The 19,895-nt window shown below is 39.2% G+C and overlaps 1 protein-coding gene across 2 annotated transcripts; it reads right to left on the bottom strand.

The window, feature by feature from the left end:
- Nucleotides 1–553: 553 nt before the first annotated feature.
- On the bottom strand, nucleotides 554–19,704 carry LOC133258035 (cytochrome c 2). 2 transcript variants are annotated; one of them, XM_061434377.1, is made up of 4 exons: nucleotides 19,402–19,704; nucleotides 15,124–15,168; nucleotides 13,866–14,040; nucleotides 554–860 (listed from the first exon to the last, which is right to left on the bottom strand). In XM_061434377.1, the coding sequence occupies exons 3-4, from the start codon at nucleotides 14,032–14,034 to the stop codon at nucleotides 712–714; spliced, it is 318 nt and encodes a 105-aa protein (XP_061290361.1). In that variant the 5' UTR covers nucleotides 14,035–14,040; nucleotides 15,124–15,168; nucleotides 19,402–19,704; the 3' UTR covers nucleotides 554–711. The 2 variants fall into 2 exon arrangements, with proteins under 2 accessions (XP_061290361.1, XP_061290357.1); XM_061434373.1 differs by lacking the exon at nucleotides 15,124–15,168 and having other exon boundaries at nucleotides 19,402–19,690.
- Nucleotides 19,705–19,895: the final 191 nt, after the last annotated feature.

Raw genomic sequence — 19,895 nt, 5'->3', positions numbered from 1 at the left:
CCGACTCTGTGTGACTCCATAGACGGCCTCCTACCAGGCTCTCCTGCCCCTGGATTCCCCAGGCAAGAACCCTGGAGTGGGTTGCCATTTCCTTCTCCAAAGCATGAAAGTGAAAAAGTGAAAGTGAAGTTGCGACCCCATGGACTGCAGCCCACCAGGCTCCTCCATCCATGGGATTTTCCAGGCAACAGTACTGGAGTGGGGTGCCATTGCTATATTTGACTTTATTTTCCCTACTTTTTTTTCCTTAAAGTTACTTTAAGTATTGTTCATAATAAAAAGCAAACATATAATCAAAACAACTTAATGAAAATTAAACCTAATGTCTGCTATATTTACATTTAAAATGCAGAGAAATAAGTATGTGGAAACTATTTCCATTATCACTGGTAGTTTCTAGATTTATAAAATATTTTGTGCATGTAGAGACGACTAAAGAACAGTAAGTTTCAGTTTCCTTCTCTCTCTTCCTCCACCCTGACCTTGCTCACATTCTTAGCAACCAGACAAAATCAACTTCAGACTCCAAAGGGCATGTGATAAGTAGGTTACACACAATCAAAAATATCAACTTTTATTTTAAAATGTTAAACTTACTTACAGGCTGATCAAGAAAGATCAAATATGAATTTTTTAAACATGTAAAATTGGAAAACATGAAATTGGAAAATTTTGGTTTATAACTAATAATTTTTAAGTTGCAAGAACATTTCATGAAGATGTTGCCTGTTTCAAATACTCAATAAGATCTTCTCTCTCGCTCTTCTTTTTAAGACCAGCAAAGATCATTTTAGTTCCAGGGATATATTTCTTTGGGTTCTCCAAATATTCCATCAGAGTCTGCTCTCCCCAGATAATGCCTATAAAGGTGAAAATAAGTTTTAAGTTTGCATAATTACATTTATAAAACTTACTTACTGATGTGATCTACATTCGAGAACAAAAGCTTACTTTTGGACTCAATAGGAATGCTATTATAACCGAAAATACTTACAGTTTCTGACCTACAAGAAAATTCCAAAATTGGCCTTTGGTGATCTCCTGTTTGGGTTTCTTACAGAAATCCAATGCTGTTTAAGATCATCTAAGGTACACCAATGAACCACCAACCCAGACATGTTGTGCCATCCTCCTAGAGTCACAGAGTTCATTCTAGAAAAGATCTTAGAGGTCAATTGACCCAAATCCTCATTTTGCAGATAAGTGAATGATGACCCAAAGAGAGAATAATAACTTACATTAAGATGACAAGGCCACAGAGTCAGGAACCTGTGACTAGTAACTCAGTTCCATGTTTGGGGTGGGGAGTTGCTCGGTTGGTTTTTTACCAATCATAGCAAGCTGCCTCCGTCTAGATCCCTACCAAAAATTTATGACTTCAGGAATCCAGTTTTAAAACCAGAGAAAAAGGTTGCCTCTAACTTTTTTTCCTTTCTGAAACCAGTTGAAAAGAACATGAACAAAGAGAAATAGAAATGCTAATTCTACTTTTAATAAAATTCTTGAGGGAGTACCTCACAAATTTGATACAATTAGAAAACTACCACAGACATAAAACCTGGACCAGAGTGAGAGGACACTTGTCACTAATTTCAAGACAAAAGTTCTCCAGAATAGGTGACAAATCCTAAGGGGCAGAGTCATGACGCTCTGGCCCCAAAAGAGTACAGTATATATTGACTGGCTTTGAAAGTCTAAATTCAATTTGATATCATGGAGGGCCAGGGGAGCCAGGATTAAAGAAGAAAACACATCTTTAAAAGAAAGATTCTACCTTGTTACAGGATAGAAGAGAAAGGTACTGGGTAACCCTGGAACTACCAGACTTGGTCAGCTGAAGAGCCAAATAACCCCCCAGCCAACATTCACACATACACATATCTCTAAAACATAACTGTGGGTAAGGAAGACTTCATAACCAAATGGAAAGCTCAGACCCTCACTCTTACTGACCTTCTGCACATACCCATCCTGATGAATCATCCTCATCAAAAGATGAGTAGTAATTAAAAAGGAATCAGCATGAAAGAGCACTAAAAACACATACACACAACAGCAGAAATACAAAAAACCAAAAGATAAATGAAATATACACATCAGAAATCATCAGAAAAATCATGACCACATCCCCATGGATTCAAAAAAGATCTTTACAAATCAAGGATTTATAGCAGAACTACAAAGGGTCAAGGAGAAAATGATAAAAACAGAAGACATAAATGACAGCGAAAAGAACAGACACGGCTGATAGCACACTCAGGCTTGAAAGTATTGATAAAAAAACAAAATGAAAAAAATTAAAAGTTTAAAACAATCAAAGGAAAAATAAGTTATAGAAGATATGCAGACAAAAGACATCCAAAATATGTACAACTGATGGCCCAAGCAACATTTCTTTAAAAAACAAATGAAAAAGTATAAAATTTTTAAAACATGTAGTGCAAGAAAACTTTCAAAAATAAAAGTTCTGAGTCTACCAACTGAAAGAATACATATCCCAGGAAATTCCGAAACAAATGAATCAAGGCTTACACACAACCCAATAAGTTCCTAATTTTTAATGAGAATTTTACTGAAATTTAGGGGGGAAAGAATAAAATAAAAATAAAACCGATTAACTTATAATGGAAAACAGTCAGGCTGGCTTCAGATTTCTTCAAAGAATAATTCAACACAAAGCATACAAAATCTTGAGGAACTAAAAGAATCATCCAATTATTTTAAGTCTAGCCAAAAAGTTTAGCACAGACTCGGACACGACTGAAGTGACTTAGCTACAGCAGCAGCAGCAGTGAGATATAATTGACGTATAACATTCTCTAAGTTTAAGGTGTACAATAGGTTGATTTGATACATTTATATATTGATTTTTCATTACCACCATAGCAAGAGCAAAAAACTCCACCCCATCACATAATTGCCATTTCTTTTTTGTAGTAAGAACATTTAAGATATACTCTCTTCTGCTGCTGCTAAGTCACTTCAGTTGTGTCCATCTCTGTGCGACCCCATAGACATCAGTCCACCAGGCTCCCCTGCCCCTGGGATTCTCCAGGCAAGAACACTGGAGTGGGTTGCCATTTCCTTCTCCAATGCATGAAAGTGAAAAGTGAAAGTGAAGTCGCTCAGTTGTGTCCGACTCTTAGCGACCCCATGGACTGCAGCCTACCAGGCTTCTCCATCCATGGGATTTTCCAGGCAAGAGTACTGGAGTGGGGTGCCACTGCCTTCTCCGATATACTCTCTTAGCAACTCGCAAGTATATAATACAGGATTATTAGCTATAATCACCATGTTATACATTAGATCCTCTGAACTTGTTAATCTTGTAGCTGGAAGTTTGTACCCTTTGACCAATATCTCTCCATTACCCTAACTCCCCACCCTGGTCACTACAATTCTACTCTCTATTTTTCTAAGCTTGGCTTTTTCAGATTCCACATATAAGTGATATTATACAGGATTTGTCTTTCTCTGTCTGACTTATTTCACTTAGCATGATGCCCTCAAGATTCATCCAAGTTGTTGCAAATAGCAGGATTTCCTTCTTTCTCATGGCTGCATAGTATTCTATTGTGTATAAATAGCACTTCTTCATTCATCTATCCATTAATGGACTCTATGTCATTTCAATATCTTGGCTGTTGCAAATAATGCTATAATGAACATGGAGGTATAGATACCTCTTCAAGGTTCTATTTTCATTTCCTTTGGATGTATACCCAGGAGTGGGATTACTGGATCATATGGTAGTTATATTTTTAACTTTTTGAGGAAACTATATACTGTTTTCCACAGTGGCTGCATCAATTTACATTCCCACCAACAGTGCAAAGGGTTCCCTTTTCTCCACATCCCTGCCAATAATTGTTATTTCCTGTCTTTTGATAACAGCCACTCTAAAGGTGTGAGGTAACAATCTCATTTGCATTACTGGGTTACTAGTGATGATGGCCACCTTTTCATGTATCTGTCGGCCATCTGTGTATCTTCTTTGGAAAAATATCTATTCTTTTCCTCTGTAAATTTTTTAATTTGGCTGTTTGGTTTTCTCTCTATTGAGTTGTATGAGTTCTTTACATATTTTAGATATTAACCCCTTATTAGATACATGATTTGTAAATATGTTCTCCCATTTAGTAGGGTGCTTTTTAATCTTGTTGATTGTCTCTTTTGATGTTCAGAAGCTTTTCAGTTTGATGTGCTGTGTTGTGCTTAGTTGCTCAGTTGTGTCCAACTCTTTTCGACCCCATGGACTATAGCCCACGAGGCTCCTCTGTCCATGGGGATTCTCCAGGCAAGAATATTGGAATGGGTTACCATGCCCTCCTCCAGGGGCTCTTCCCAACCCAGGGATCAAACCCAGGTCTCCCACATTGCAGGCAGATTATTTACCAACTGAGCCACCAGAGAAGCCCAAGAATACTGGAGTGGGTAGCCTATCCCTTCTCCAGAGGATCTTCCCAAACCAGGAATCGAACTGGGATCTCCTACATTGCAGTGGATTCTTTACCAGCTGAGCTACCAAGGAAGCCCTTAGTTTGATATAGTCTCATTTATTTTTGTTCTTTTTGCTTGTGCCTTTGGTGTCATATCCAGAAAACCACTGTCAAGACCAATATGGAAGAGCTTTCCCCTATGTTTTCTTCTAGGAGTCTTATAGTTTCCAGTCTTATGTTTAAATCTTTAATGCATTTCAAATTAATTTTTGTCAGTAATATACAAGAGAGTCCAATTTCATTCTGCTACTTATCATTCTTATTTCATTATTAAAACTAACAAATACTCATATTATATGCCCAAGTAAGTCACAAATACTACTTAAACAGTCTCACTTAGGAAAAATTTTATTTCTAATTGTTAAATAATGTTAAAGCCAAGCCTTATAAGCTTTTATCTTTGACAATAGCCCATAATAAAAGATACATTTGTAATAAGTTTTAATATGATTTCAAATCAATATTAATAAAGAAAATGTTAAAAAGAAAGAGTTTTGGCAGCTAGAGGGACAATAATAACTGTTCTAAAAATCAGAACTTTAAAAGTTGACTGTTCTTATAAGAGGATAATAAAATAAAGACACTATAGAAAAACATTACTTGAAAAGTTAGAGAGCCATATAAATGCAAACAATAAATGCAAGTTTAAGACTTACTGTAATAAGTGCAATTCAATTCTCATACTAACTGTCTAGAGTTAGCACAGACTCCAAAGTTTCCAACAAGACTGCAAGTTCAGTGTACCCAGCCCATCCAAACTTCTAAACAATTGGCTATAAATTTAAGGGTTCCCAGGACCCCCTTAGGTATGATAATTCAGTAAAACAATTCACAGAACTCAGGAAAGCACTACTTAAAAATCACAGTTTTACTATAAACAATACAAATCAGTACCAGCCAAGTGAAGAGACCCATATGGTGAGTTCTGGGAAAGTCACAAACACAGGGGGTCCTGGCCCTGTGGAATCAGGACTCATCACCCTTCTAGTACACGGATGTGCTTATCAAACAGGAAGCTCAAATAGAACTTCCAGTTTAAAGTGGTCAGAGTTTTTGATTGGGGTTTCATTATATAGACTTGACTGATTGCATCACTCACCATGTGCCTAAACTCAATCTCCAGCCCCTACCCTCTATACCTGGAGATTAGACTGCTATCACCTAGCCCAAAGTCCCAATTCTCTAATCAAAGAGTTGGTCTTTCCAGCTTGGCCAGTCCCAGCCCTATCAAGAGCCCTACTGAATTTTCTCATCAGCATAAATTCAGGCTGCAATCCCAAGGCCCAACGTTGAAAAACAAAGACACTCGTGTGTGTGTGTGTGTGTGTGTGTGTGTGTGTACGTGTTAGTCTCTCAGTTGTGTCTGACTGTTTGTAACTCCATGGACTATATATAACCTGCCAGGCTCCTCTCTCCATGGAATTCTCCATACAAGAATACTGGAGTGGGTTGCCATCCCCTACTCCAGGGGATCTTCCCGACCCAGGGATTGAACCCAGATCTCCAGCATTGCAGGCAGATTCTTTTACCGTTTGAGCCACCAGGGCAAACTCTCTTATCACTGGGAAATTCCAATGTTTTACAGATCCCTCCCAAGAACCTGAGATAAAGACCAGACAAATTCTTTATTAAAGAATATCTACTAACCAGCACTTTTACATATACTAAATACAATGATATTGTATTAAAACAACTATGCTTCCCAGGTGGCACTAGTGGTAAAGAACCCACCTGCCAATGCAGGAGACCTAAGAAACAAGGGTTTGATCCCTGGATTGGGAAGATGCCCTGGAGTAAGAAATGGCAACCCACTCCAGTATTCTTGCCTAGAGAATCCCATGGACAGAGGCGCCTAGTAGGCTAGAGTCCATGGAGTTGAAAAAAGAGAAGCAAATGAAGCGACTTAGCCCAATGTAAGTAATGTAACAACTACACAGATGTTTTAAAAAGGTGATAAACACCCTTGACTTGACAAAGATTAAACTTTATGTTGCTTTAATATAAGAATTTTTATCAATTGTCTATATATGTATTTTATATATATGTGGTCGTTTTTTGTCGGTGTCCCCTGAATAAAACTGTGTTGAGACCCCTAACCTCTGGAGCCTCAGAATGTGGCTTTGTTTGGAATAAGGTCATTGCAGCTGTGATTAGTAATGATCACAACTGAAAAGTAAGATAGGCCATACTGAGAAGGATAGGTCTCCCAGTCCAATATTACTAGTATCCTTACTAGAAGGCCATGTGAACACAGACACATGCGGACAAGGTAACAATGAAGGCAGAGGCTGGAGTCATGCAGCTGAAGGCCCCAAACTCCAAGTTTACTGGCAAACACCCAGAAGCTAGAAAGAAGCAAGGGAGGATTGTCCTCAGGCTTCAGAAAGACCATGGCCATGCCAACATCCTGATTTACACTTCTAGCCTCCAGAGCTATGAACCCATAAATTTCCACTATTTTAAGCCACCTAAATTATGGTACTTGGTTACACCAGCCCTAGGAAACTATTACCGCCCTCCAATGCTAAGCTGTAGAAGTACTGCTCTAAAACAGACTTAGCATATACTTCCCGCCTCATCAGAGTTTGCCTGGGAACCCAAGTCTAGGAACAAATGGCTTTGCCACTTTTCCATCCTACTAAACGGCATTGCTCTCAAGGCTTTGAGAAAATGAAAAGTATCTTACTTTCACATATGCACAGAAAAAGCTGGCAATCTAGATGTGTTAATTTTCTTTTACTCAAACCATTTGACTATCCATAAGGTCTCTTTCTCCAAAATTCCAGATAACAAAAATTTCACTACATCTTATCTATCTGTAGTATAAGTAACTCACAATTAATCTTTTTGATTGTAATATAAGTGCTGAACATTAAGCTTTCAATTGCTGAGGCAACTCCTTCAAATATACACATTTTGAATAAATGCACTACCAGCTACACAGAGTCCCTTGGACTGCAAGGAGATCAAACCAGTCAATCCTAGAGGAAATCAATCCTGAATATTTATTGGAGGGACTGATGCTGAGGCTGAAGCTCCAATACTTTGGCTGCCTGACTCTAAGAGCCAACTCACTGGAAAAGACCCTGATATTGGGAAAGACTGAAGGCAGGAGAAGAAGGGGATGGGAGAGGACGATTTGGTTGGATGGCATCACCCAGCTAAATGGACATGAGTTTGAGCAAGCTTCGGGAGATGGTGAAGGACAGGAAAGCCTGGCATGTTGCAGTCCATGGGGTCACAGAGAGTCAGACATGACTGAGTGACTGAGCAACAACTACACAAGTAGATGGAGAGCCAGGCTGCCCACCCATGAAGTTCCCTTTCTTCAGAAAGCTCTGGTAGACCCACATACCTATTTGACTGACCTGCTTGCTTTTCCCTTCCCATGCTTTAATTCGTGCTTTTATATTTTAAATTCACCAGTAAAGAGTGAACCCATAAAACCCCAGGCAACCCATCCTCAACCCCAATAAAAGCAAAACTCCAAGCCCGTGCTCTCTCTCTACCTGCGACCACACTGTGTGCCCCAGGCATGCTGTGTGCCCTCAAGAACCTGTGAGTAATAAACTTTGTTTTTTCCAGCTTCCTGATGTTGTTGCTAAAGGAAAGTGCACCTTGCAATCATATTAAGAAATGTAATAGGCTGAGACCAACCCCAAACACTATCTTACTAGAAACATTAATACAGGTTGAAATAAGTAGAATCCCTCTTTCGACAAAAAGCAAGCTATTACCTGTGCACTCGAAAATAAAAAATAGTACACAAGATGCCAAGTACCCATATTAAAGCCTTTCTCCTACAACGTGGTCTCCAAAGCTAAACCAAGTAAGGTAATTTAGTTTATGTTGCTGTTGTCATTTAGTCGCTATGTCGTATCTGACTCTTTTGCAACCCCATGAACTGTAGACTGCCAGGCTCCTCTGTCCATGGGATTTCGCAGGCAAAAATACTGGAGTGGGTGCCATTTCCTTCTCCAGGGGATGTTCCCAACCCAGGAATTGAACCTTCATCTCCTACACTGGTAGGCAGGTTCTTTACCACTCAGCCACCAGGGAAGCCCAATTTTATCTATATAAGCAGTATAAAACCTATTAAGTAAATTTTTAGTACTAAATTCAAATCACTAATGAAAGGATTTGAAACTTCCAATAATCTATATTTAAAACTTCTTCAAACACCAAGTAAAGACATCACAAGAAAATGACAAACCAATTATCTCTTATGTAAAAATCTTCAACAAAGTACTAGCAAGTTAAATTCAACAGCACTGTTAAAAGAACTACACACTACGACCAATTGGGATTTATCCCAGGAATGCAAGAATAGTTCAACACAGGAAAATCAATATAATACAAACATTAATAGAGCAAAAGGGGAAAAAAAAAAACACATGATTATCTCAACAGACACAGAAAAAGCATTTCACAAAATCCAAAACCTTTTCATGAGAAAAAACATTCAGCAAACTAGCAATAGAAAGGACCTTGCTTAACATGGAAAACAGAATTTATGGAAAACCTAGAGCTAGCACCATATTCAAGGTAAAAAATGGAACCCTTTCCCTCTAAGATCAGGAACAAGATAAAGATTCTCACTTTTACCAGAGCTATTCAGAATTCTACCATAAGTCTTAGCCAGAGCAATTAGGAAAAAATGACAAATAAAAGCTACTCAGGTTGGGAAGGAAGCAAAACTATCTCTATTCACAGGTGACATAATTCTCTACATAGAAAATGCTAAAGAATCACAAAAAATCTACTAGAGATAATAAACGAATTTAGCAAAGTTGCACACTACAAGATCAACATGGCTTGTCTGGTGGTGCAGTGGTAAAGAATCCATCTGCCAATGCAGGAGACACAAGAGACATGGGTTTCATCCCTGAATCAGGAAGATCTCCTGGGGTACGAAATGGCAACTCACTCCAGTATTCTTGCCTGGAACATGCTATAGACAGAGGAGCCTGGTGGGATACAGTTCATGGGGTCACAGAGAGTCGGATGCAACTGATTGAACACCCATGCCAAAAACTGGAAAGGCATCCCATGTTCATAGAATATAATGTTAATACTGTTAAAATGGCAATACTCGCCAAAACAATTTACAGATGTTATGCAATCTCTATCAAAATTCTATAGGTCTTTTTTGCAGAAATGGAAAAATGATCTTCAAACTCAGGAAGTTACAAAGGGTCCTGAAAAGCCAAAAAAATACTGAAAAATAAAAACACTGTTGGAGGGCTCATCCCTCTGAATTTCAAAATGTATTAGGAAGCTACAATAACCAAAACAGTGTGGCAGTAGTATAAGAACAGAAAGGCAACAGGCTGCATTTCACTACTGTATGTCTGCAAGAACAGACATGCAGACAAATGGAAGAGAGCGGAGAGTCCAGACGTAAACCTTAACATATATGGTCAACTGATTTTCAACAAGCGAGTAAATTCCATTCAACTGTGAAAGAATGAATCCCTTCAACAAATGGTGCAAGGACAATTAAATAACCACATGCAAAAGAATACAGTTGGACCACTACCTCACTCTATATAAAAACTTAATGATAATTAATTAGAGGTAAGACAGTGACCTAAATGTAAGAACTAAAACTATTAGAAGAAAATATAGGGTAAATCTTTATGACCTTTGATATGGTGATAGATTCTTAGATTTAACATCCAAAACACAAGCAACATCAACAATAAAAATAAACAGACTTCATACAAATTAAAAACCACTGTTCATCAAAAGACATTATTTTTAAAAACAAAGACAATCTACAGAATAAGAGAAAAAAACTGCAAGTCACTTATTTGATAAGAGTTTAATATTAAGAATACATGGACACCTCTTGCAGTGCAGTGCAGCACATGTGTGCTCAGTTCAGTTCACTTCAGTTGCTCAGTCGTGTCTGACTCTTTGTGACCCCATGAATCCCAGCACGCCAGGCCTCCCTGTCCATCACCAACTCCCGGAGTTCACCCAGACCCACGTCCATTGAGTCAATGATGCCATCCAGCCATCTCATCCTCTGTCGTCCCCTTTTCCTCCTGCCCCCAATCCCTCCCAGCATCAGAGTCTTTTCCAATGAGTCAACTCTTTGCATGAGGTGGCCAAAGTACTGGAGTTTCAGCTTCAGCATCATTCCCTCCAAAGAAATCCCAGGGCTGATCTCTGGGATCAGAATGGACTGGTTGGATCACCTTGCAGTCCAAGGGACTCTCAAGAGTCTTCTCCAACACCACAGTTCAAAAGCATCAATTCTTCGGCGCTCAGCCTTCTTCACAGTCCAACTCTCACATCCATACATGACCACAGGAAAAGCCATACCCTTGACTAGACGGACCTTTGTTGGCAAAGCAATGTCTCTGTTTTTGAATATGCTATCTAATTTGGTCATAACTTTCCTTCCAAGGAGTAAGTGTCTTTTAATTTCATGGCTGCAGTCACCATCTGCAGTGATTTTGGAGCCCAAAAAATAAAGTCTGACACTGTTTCCACTGTTTCCCCATCTATTTCCCATGAAGTGATGGGACCAGATGGCATGATCTTCATTTTCTGAATGTTGAGTTTTAAGCCAACTTTTTCACTCTCCACTTTCACCTTCATCAAGAGGCTTTTGAGTTCCTCTTCACTTTCTGCCATAAGGGTGGTGTCATCTGCATATCTGAGGTTATTGATATTTCTCCCGGCAATCTTGATTCCAGCTTGTGTTTCTTCTAGTCCAGCATTTCTCATGATGTACTCTGCACATAAGTTAAACAAGCAGGGTGATAATATACAGCCTTGACGTACTCCTTTTTCCTATTTGGAACCAGTCTGTTGTTCCATGTCCAGTTCTAACTGTTGCCCCCTGACCTGCATATAGGTTTCTCAAGAAGCAGGTCAGGTGGTCTGGTATTCCCATCTCTTTCAGAATTTTCCACAGTTTATTGTGATCTACACAGTCAAAGGCTTTGGCATAGTCAATAAAGCAGAAATAGATGTTTTTCTGGAACTCTCTTGCTTTTTCCATGATCCAGCAGATGTTGGCAATTTGATCTCTGGCTCCTCTCAGTCGTGTCCAACTCTCTGTGACCCCATGAACTGTAGCCCATTAGGCTCCTCTGTCAATGGAACTTTCCAGGCAAGCATACTGGAGTCTTGTTGCCATTTCCTACTCCAGGGGATCTTCCCAACCCAGGGATCAACCATATGTCTCTTGTGTCTCCTGCATTGGCAGGTGGATTCTTTACCATTGTACCACCCGGAAAGAACTCTTAAAACCTGACAAAAAGTCAACTCGAATAAAAAATGGGTAGAGAATATCAACAGACATTTTTCCAAAGAAAATATACAAATGGCCAACAGGCACATGAAACAATGTTCAGCATTATGGATCATTAAGGAAATACAAAGCAAAGTCACCAACGCTACTTCCTACCCACTGTTGCTATTGTTTTTAGTTGCTAAGTTGTGACCAACTCTTTTGAGACCCCATGAGCTGTAGCCCACCAGGTTTCTCTGTCCATGGGATTTCCCAGACAAGAATACTGAAGTGGGTTGCCATTTCCTTCTCCCAAGGATCTTCTCAACCCAAGGATCAAACCCACATCTCCTGTATTGCAGGCAGATTCTTTACTGCTAAGCTACCTGGGAAGCCCTCATATCCACTAAAACGGCAGTAAAAGAGAAGAAAAGGAAATCACAAGTGTGGGTGAGTATATAGAGAAATAAGAATCCTCCTCCATTGACGATGGAAAAGAAAAATGGTGTAACCACTGTGGAAAATAGTTTGCTGCTGCTGCTGCCGCCAAGTCACTTCAGTCGTGTCCAACTCTGTGCGACCCCATAGATGTCAGCCCACCAGGCTCCCCCATCCCTGGGATTCTCCAGGCAAGAACACTGGAGTGGGTTGCCATTTCCTTCTCCAATGCATGAAAGTGAAAAGTCAAAGTGAAGTCGCTCAGTCATGTCAGACTCTTAGCGACCTCATGGACTGCAGCCTACCAGGCTCCTCCGTCCATGGGATTTTCCAGGCAAGAGTACTGGAGTGGGGTGCCATTGCCTTCTCCAGGAAAACAGTTTGACTTTTCCTCAAAAAGTTATTAACTGATCCAGCAATTTCACTCCTAGGTATAGATTTAACGTAACTGAAAACAGGGATTCAAACAAACAATTTTTCACAAATGTTCACAGCAGTACTGCTTAAAATAGGTACAAGGTAGAAACAATACAAATGTCCATCAATTGATAAATGAATTTAAAAAATTATATATATATATATATACACACACACAGACACGCATATATATGCAATGGAATATTACCCAGCCATAAAAAAGTAATAAAGTACTGATATATGCTTCAATTTCAATGAAAATATGCTAAGCAAAAGAAGTCAAACACAAAAGATCATATATTATATGATTCCTTTCATATGAAATATCCAGAGTAGGGAAATCCATTGAGACAGCAGATAAGTGATTGCCAAAGGCTGGTAGTTACGAGATAGATACGAGGAGTGATTATTTAATGGGTACGAGGGTTTTTCTGGGATAACAAAAAAGCTTTGAAACTACAGAGGTGGTGATTGTACAACACTGTGGATACAGTAAATGTTTCTGAATTTTACACTTCAAAATGCCTAATTGTATTTATGTGAATTTCATCTACTAGAAAAATAAAAAGAAATATAAAATAAAATAAAATAAAAATCTTTCCAAACAGTAGTATAGTAGTGATATGAAATTTGGACCAGTAAGAAATGCTCAGATCCCAAGAACAGTTCAAAACAGAGAAGTACTTTATTTTTTAAATGAATGCTAACTATATTTATAAATATATATATAGATATAGATATCTCCAGGAGTAATAAATTGCTTTGCAAACATATTACAGTCTTTTGCAACTATTTTTAATTTCAACCTAAAATTAACTGCCATCTACATACCTTCTATCCAACAAAGAAATGACTGACTATACTTTTTCAAGCTGAAAAATAACTGAATATACTTTTTCAAATTGAATATACTTTTCCACCCTGCTAAGAATCACTACCAGAAATAGAAAACTACCATTATGCCATTAAAACATAATTTGATTTTTTAAATTCAGCTTATGCTTTTTCAAGATAAATGTATTGCTAAAAATGAAGTGTCTTGTATAGGCAAAAAATTAATGCTACAGAAGATTGCTAATCTTGCTGATAAAAACATGACCAGTTATCCAAACACAGATCTTTTGATATACATTAATATTTCTGTAATATAAACGTAGATTTCATTTTTAATACTGCAAATTAGGAAATTATTATAATATCAAATCCTGTGTTTTCTTCTTTGCTACAAAGTTTCTGGTTCTCTCCAACAACTGCCTAGCTTTTACCTTTGTTTTTGTTTGCCTCGGTATAAGAAAATCCTGGCGCTTGTCCTGTTTTTCTGCCAAAAAGGCCCCAGAGATTTGGACCAGTCTTGTGTTTTCCGCCTTTCTCCACTGTGTGGCACTGAGCACATTTTTGAATAAAGATCTTCTTGCCTGCCTCAGCATCTGCCATTTTGTTCTGCAATGAAACATTAAAACCACAGACCAAAGAAAATATCAGATTTGCAAAGCTGGAGAAAAAGGAATTTCAACACTTTGACTGAAGTATTAATGATATTAAACCAAAATATAATTTAAAGCATGTGCTTTGAATTCTGAGCGCTCAAAAACACAAACATAGCATTCAGTTTTATAAAGAATTGTCTCATTTATCAGATTTATTTTTAATTTCTAGCTATAGCTACTTTAGAAACTGCTATTGGTATAAGCCTGGTTTTACGTCAGCCTTCAGACAATTATGGGGTTCTCTGGTGGTTCAGACGGTAAAGTGTCTGCCTGCAATGTGGGAGACCTGGGTTCAATCCCTGGGTTGGAAAGGTCCCCTGGAGAAGAAAATGGCACCCCACTCCAGTACTCTTGCATGGAAAATTCCATGGACAGAGGAGCCTGGCAGGCTATAGTCCATGGGGTCACAAAGAGTCAGACACGACTGAGCAACTTCACTTCTTCACTTCTTCAGACAATTATAGTGATTTACCTAAATCAATTATATTCTTTCTTTTCACTTCCAAAAAGTACATGTGTAAAAAATTATGTGAAGCATATATGTCTAAATTGGTACTTCCTCACTTAAAAATAAAGATAGAACAAGTTGGAAAGATGATTAAATACAATGTTTATTATAAGTACTTATATGCCTGCAATAATAGACAAAACTATAAAATACCATGCAGAATGAGGCTACATATGGAATGAGGCAAGATACATATAATATATAATTTCATGTTTACTTTACACTCTAAGTGGTAAACAAATCTACCAAGACTAAATCAAGCATTACCTGAAAATAATTAAATAACAATATTGAGTTCAGTCAGCATTAGTATACATAGCAGAAAATACGTGGTCCTAAGTAGGAAAGATTTTATTTTATGGTGATAGACATACACAATAAATTCTGTACAAAGATACTTTTGTTAAGACTGCCAAAAACTCTACTGGGTACCTAAATAAATGCCTCATCCATGTAAAATGATATAAAAACTAAAATAATTTGAACTTATTGAACAAATATAGCTTAAAATGCTAATGACTGCAGTACCTTGGTTTTGTTTTCCTGCAGCTTGTGTTCTTTGAAGAATGGGTGCTGGGGCAGTGGAAGTGGGGATGGATTCCAACATAAGAGTTACTGTTACAGACATCATGAAAATTCCTAATTCTTTGACAGGTTCTAGGCACATTTTTACCTTCATAGCTCAATTGAGAAATAGAAAATGTTTGTGTTATTCTGACAATATTGAAAAAACAATACTGTTTAACTAAAGTAACTATCCTGGAGAAGGGCATGGCAACCCACTCCAGTATTTTCACCTAAAGAATCCCATGGACAGAGGAGCCTGGTGGGCTACAGTTCATGGGGTTTCAAAGAGTTGGACACAACGGACATGACTTAGCACGCCAAGTAACTATTACAGTGAAACTAGTATTTCATCTGTATGTACCATGTGCATGCATGCATGCTAAGTTGCTTCAGTTGTGTCCAGCTCTGTGGGACCCTATGGAATGATGCTAAAGCTGAAACTCCAGTACTTTGGCCACCTCGTGCGAAGAGTTGACTCATTGGAAAAGACTCTGATGCTGGAAGGGATTGGGGGCAGGAGGAGAAGGGGACAACAGAGGATGAGATGGCTGGATGGCATCACTGACTCGATGGACATGAGTCTGAGTGAACTCCGGGAGTTGGTGATGGACAGGGAGGCCTGGCGTGCTGAGATTCATGGGGTCGCAAAGAGTCAGACACGACTGAGCGACTGATCTGATCTGATCTGATCTAATGGATTGCAGCCTGCCAGGATCCTCCGTCTGTGGGATTCTCCAGGAAAGAATACTGATGTCGGCTGTCACGCCCCACTCTAGGGGATCTTCCTGACCCAGGGATCGAACTTGTGTCTCTCCATTGGCAAGAGATGTAGCTACTGCATTGGCAGGCAGGTTCTTTACCACTACCAGCACTACTAAAAATACCACTACTACTTATGTAGAAACCCAAATCAGTGTCAATAATCCACTTAAAGGGAAGACAGAAGTTTTCTTTGGGCAGTACCCAAAACAATTCAACTGTTAATCAGTGCTTTAGGTCTAATGCTTGGGGCTGATGGTGCACTGGGATGACCCAGAGGGATGGTATGGGGAGGGAGGAGGGAGGAGGGTTCAGGATGGGGAACACATGTATACCTGCGGCAGATTCATTTTGATATATGGCAAAACCAATACAATATTGTAAAGTTAAATAAAATTAAATTAAAAAAAAAAAAAGAAAAACACTTTATCCAAGAGAAGATTACTTTAAAATTCCAAACTTAAATCAAAATACTGCATTCAATTTCTAACTAGGTGAGTTCTATCAACTTTCTGTATAGGTACAGAATTCACTGAACCTTTGAATAAAGGACACAGAGAGGAAAACCTGAGTCACTAAAACAAACATATGGCCTTTAGTAAAATGTATTCACTACACCAGTAAAGCTTGTGTAATACAAAAACGTTAGGGAGGGGACATATGTATACTTATGGCTGGTTCATGCTGTTGTATGGCAGAAATCAACACAACACTGTAAATCAATTATCCACCAATTAAAAATAAACTAAAAAAATAGAATCTACGAGAACCCAAATGTCATCTCAGTACTAAAGGAAACTTTCTTTCCAATTTTTATATAAAGCAGAAAGATCAGATTGATTTTTATACCAATTAAATTTTACCGGTAATTCAGGAAACTAGACTTTAAAAAAAGGATAAAACAAAATATTTTGCTTATTAACACAGATTTTACATGCAAGTCACTAAGAAAATATATACTGTCACTGTTCAAACTATCAGTATTTAACACAAAACACTGCTGCCGTCTTTAATCACTGCTGTGCAAGTATCTAAGATCCCTCTTCAAAGTGCATTAAAACCAGTAGATTCAGCAATGGCAGCAAGGGAGGACACAAGAAGACCAGGAAGGATCTCAAGGGAAGTCATTTTGTCTTATAATCATTTGGCACTCTACTAGTACTTAGTAACTAAGAAGAAATATCTCACTGAAATAGACAAAGATATGATATCTGGTATGAGAATGATCACTCATCCAAAAACGAATTCTAAAACTAAATAGACCAAGATAAGAGTAGCAAGCAATTACACATGCTTACTTAATGCCAGGCATATTCTAATGTGTAAGCCTGTACACATTATTAATGTATTTGATCTCCACGCCAGCCATGTGAGATAGATACTATTAACATCTCCGTTTTTTACGGATGAGAAAAATGAAGCACGTAGAGCTCATTTCAAGTCATAAGCTAATGAAAAGTAGAGAGAGATGGTGAAAGATGAGAGAATTACATCTATAATCCTAGATTTTTAATTTCAACAATTCCCTTCTAAGAGTGATTGAGGCAACCCTGTGTTGAACATAATGTCTGACACACTGCAGCTGCTAAACTGAGTGAAAATACTTAACGAGGAGTAAGTGAAAAAACTTTTTAATACTGGTACATACCACTGACATTTCTAATTTTGCCCATAAAAAGAGGAATGTGGTAAAAAAAACAACTAAGATACCATTAAAGTCTAAGAAGTCCATATAACTGAAGTGATGAAAGAGGAAAGAGAAGCTCACTAGAATATTTTAAGGATGAATACTACACTGATTTTAAAAAATTAAGTGGGATTATGCATGTTGTAGTGGGAAAAAACACTGGAGTGGAATGTATCACAAAGATGTGACCCTGGGTAAATCGTTTCATGTTTATGAACCACATGCATAGGTGTTTCTATAGTCTTTCTCCTTGCTAATCTGCTGTACTTGAACCTATGACCTGGAACAAGAATCCAGCTTTCCAAACTCCTAATTGCCAAAGAAAGTTCAAACTATCACACAATTGCACTCCTCTCACATGCTAGTAAAATAATGCTCAAAATTCTCCAAGCCAGGCTTCAACAGTACATGAACCGTGAACTTCCAGATGTTCAAGATGGATTTAGAAAAGGCAGAGAGGCACCAGAGATCAAATTGCCAACATCTGCTAGATCATTGAAAAAGCAAGAGAGTTCCAGAAAAACATCTACTGCTGCTTTATTGACTATGCCAAAGCCTTTGACTGTGTGGATCACATCAAACTGCAAAATTCTTTAAGAGATGGGAATACCAGACCACCTGACCTGCCTCCTGAGAAATCTGTATGCAGGTCAAGAAGCAACAGTTAGAACTGGACATGGAACAACACACTGGTTCCAAATCAGGAAAGGAGTAGTCAAGGCGGTTTATTACCACCCTGCTTATTTAACTTATATGCAAAGTACATAATGCAAAATGCTGGGTTGGATGAAGCACAAGCTGGAATCAAGATTGCCAGGAGAAATATCAGTAACCTCAGGTAAGCTTTTGAACTGCAGTGTTGAAGAAGACTCTTGAGAGTCCCTTGGACCACAATAGAGATCCAACCAGTCCATCCTAAAGGAAATCAGTCCTGAATATTAATTAGAAGGACTGATGCTGAAGCTGAAACTCCGATACTTTGGCCACCTGATGCGAAGAACTGACTCCTTGGAAAAGACCCTGATGCTGGGAAAGACTGAAGGCAGGAGAAGGGGAGGACAGAGGATGAGATGGTTGGATGGCATCACGCACTCGATGGACATGAGTTTGAGTAAGCTCCCGAAGTTGGTAATGGACAGGAAGGCCTGACGTGCTACACAGTCCATGGGGTCGCAAATAGTCGGACACTGAGCGACTGAATTGAATCTCAGCATGCCATCACCTCCTTTTGGAGGCTGACTTCTGCTAAACATGGGCTGAAGGTTCGGCTCAAAATCAGTCCCATCCAGAAATCAGAAGGGCTGCAGCGAGGCCCCTGGTAGAAACAGTCAGAATTCTGTTTTACTTAGGACTACTCAGGCCCCACCTGGCTAGGGCTAAGGGAGAGCTTCTTACTATCCGGACGGTTGGGATACTCCTCTCTGAGTGAGCTAAGTCACTTTAGTCGTGTCCGACTCTGTGCGACCCCATAGACGGCAACCCACCAGGCTCCCCCGTCCCTGGGATTCTCCAGGCAAGAACACTGGAGTGGGTTGCCATTTCCTTCTCCAATGCGTGAAAGTGAAAAGTGAAAGTGAAGTCGCTCAGTCGTGTCCGACTCTTTGCAACCCCATGGACTGCAGCCTACCAGGCTCCTCTATCCATAGGATTTTCCAGGCAAGAGTACTGGAGTGGGGTGCCACTGCCTTCTCCGTCTCTGAGTGAACCCAGGCCTAAATTGTATCGTGGTCCATAACGGTGTTCAGATCACATGAGGTCGCAGGCCACTCCCTCCTAGCTAGTCCCATACTTACCTCAGGGCCAGTGGCTCCGTCCTCTGCCTCCTTGCAGAACCTTTAGCGTCAACGTGCAGCTGTGAGCCACAGTCTGTCCTGAGATCAACGCTGGCGATACCGCAGCAGCGCCTCAAAGACTGTACTGCTGGCCCAGCCCAGCACGTGCTTCTGGGACGACGTCAGCCAATGGAAGGCGGGGCTCCGTCGGCACTGCTGATTGGTCCTCAAATCCCGCAGGAACGCAACTCTCGCAGGAGCAAAAAAACCTAGCACTGCAGAGTTGTTACTGATTGAGTTTAAACGTGACAAAATGTTTATTTCTTTAACTTTTACCTAACTTAAGAGTTATCTATGTATATTCACAGTAAATACCAGTTCTTGCTTGAGGTAGGAACTCAACATTTTATGAATGATTCATTAGTGTTTGACTGTGGGAATCAAATCACGTCAATGAAAGAATAAGGCAAGTGCTTATTGGGGGCAAGACGCTGTGCCAAGCAACTTGGAAGGAC

The sequence above is a fragment of the Bos javanicus genome, chromosome 2, assembly GCF_032452875.1.
Source record: "Bos javanicus breed banteng chromosome 2, ARS-OSU_banteng_1.0, whole genome shotgun sequence".
NCBI classification, from domain to species: domain Eukaryota; kingdom Metazoa; phylum Chordata; class Mammalia; order Artiodactyla; family Bovidae; genus Bos; species Bos javanicus.
Note: the sequence above shows the minus strand (reverse complement) of the source record. Positions and strands in the feature narration are given on the sequence as shown.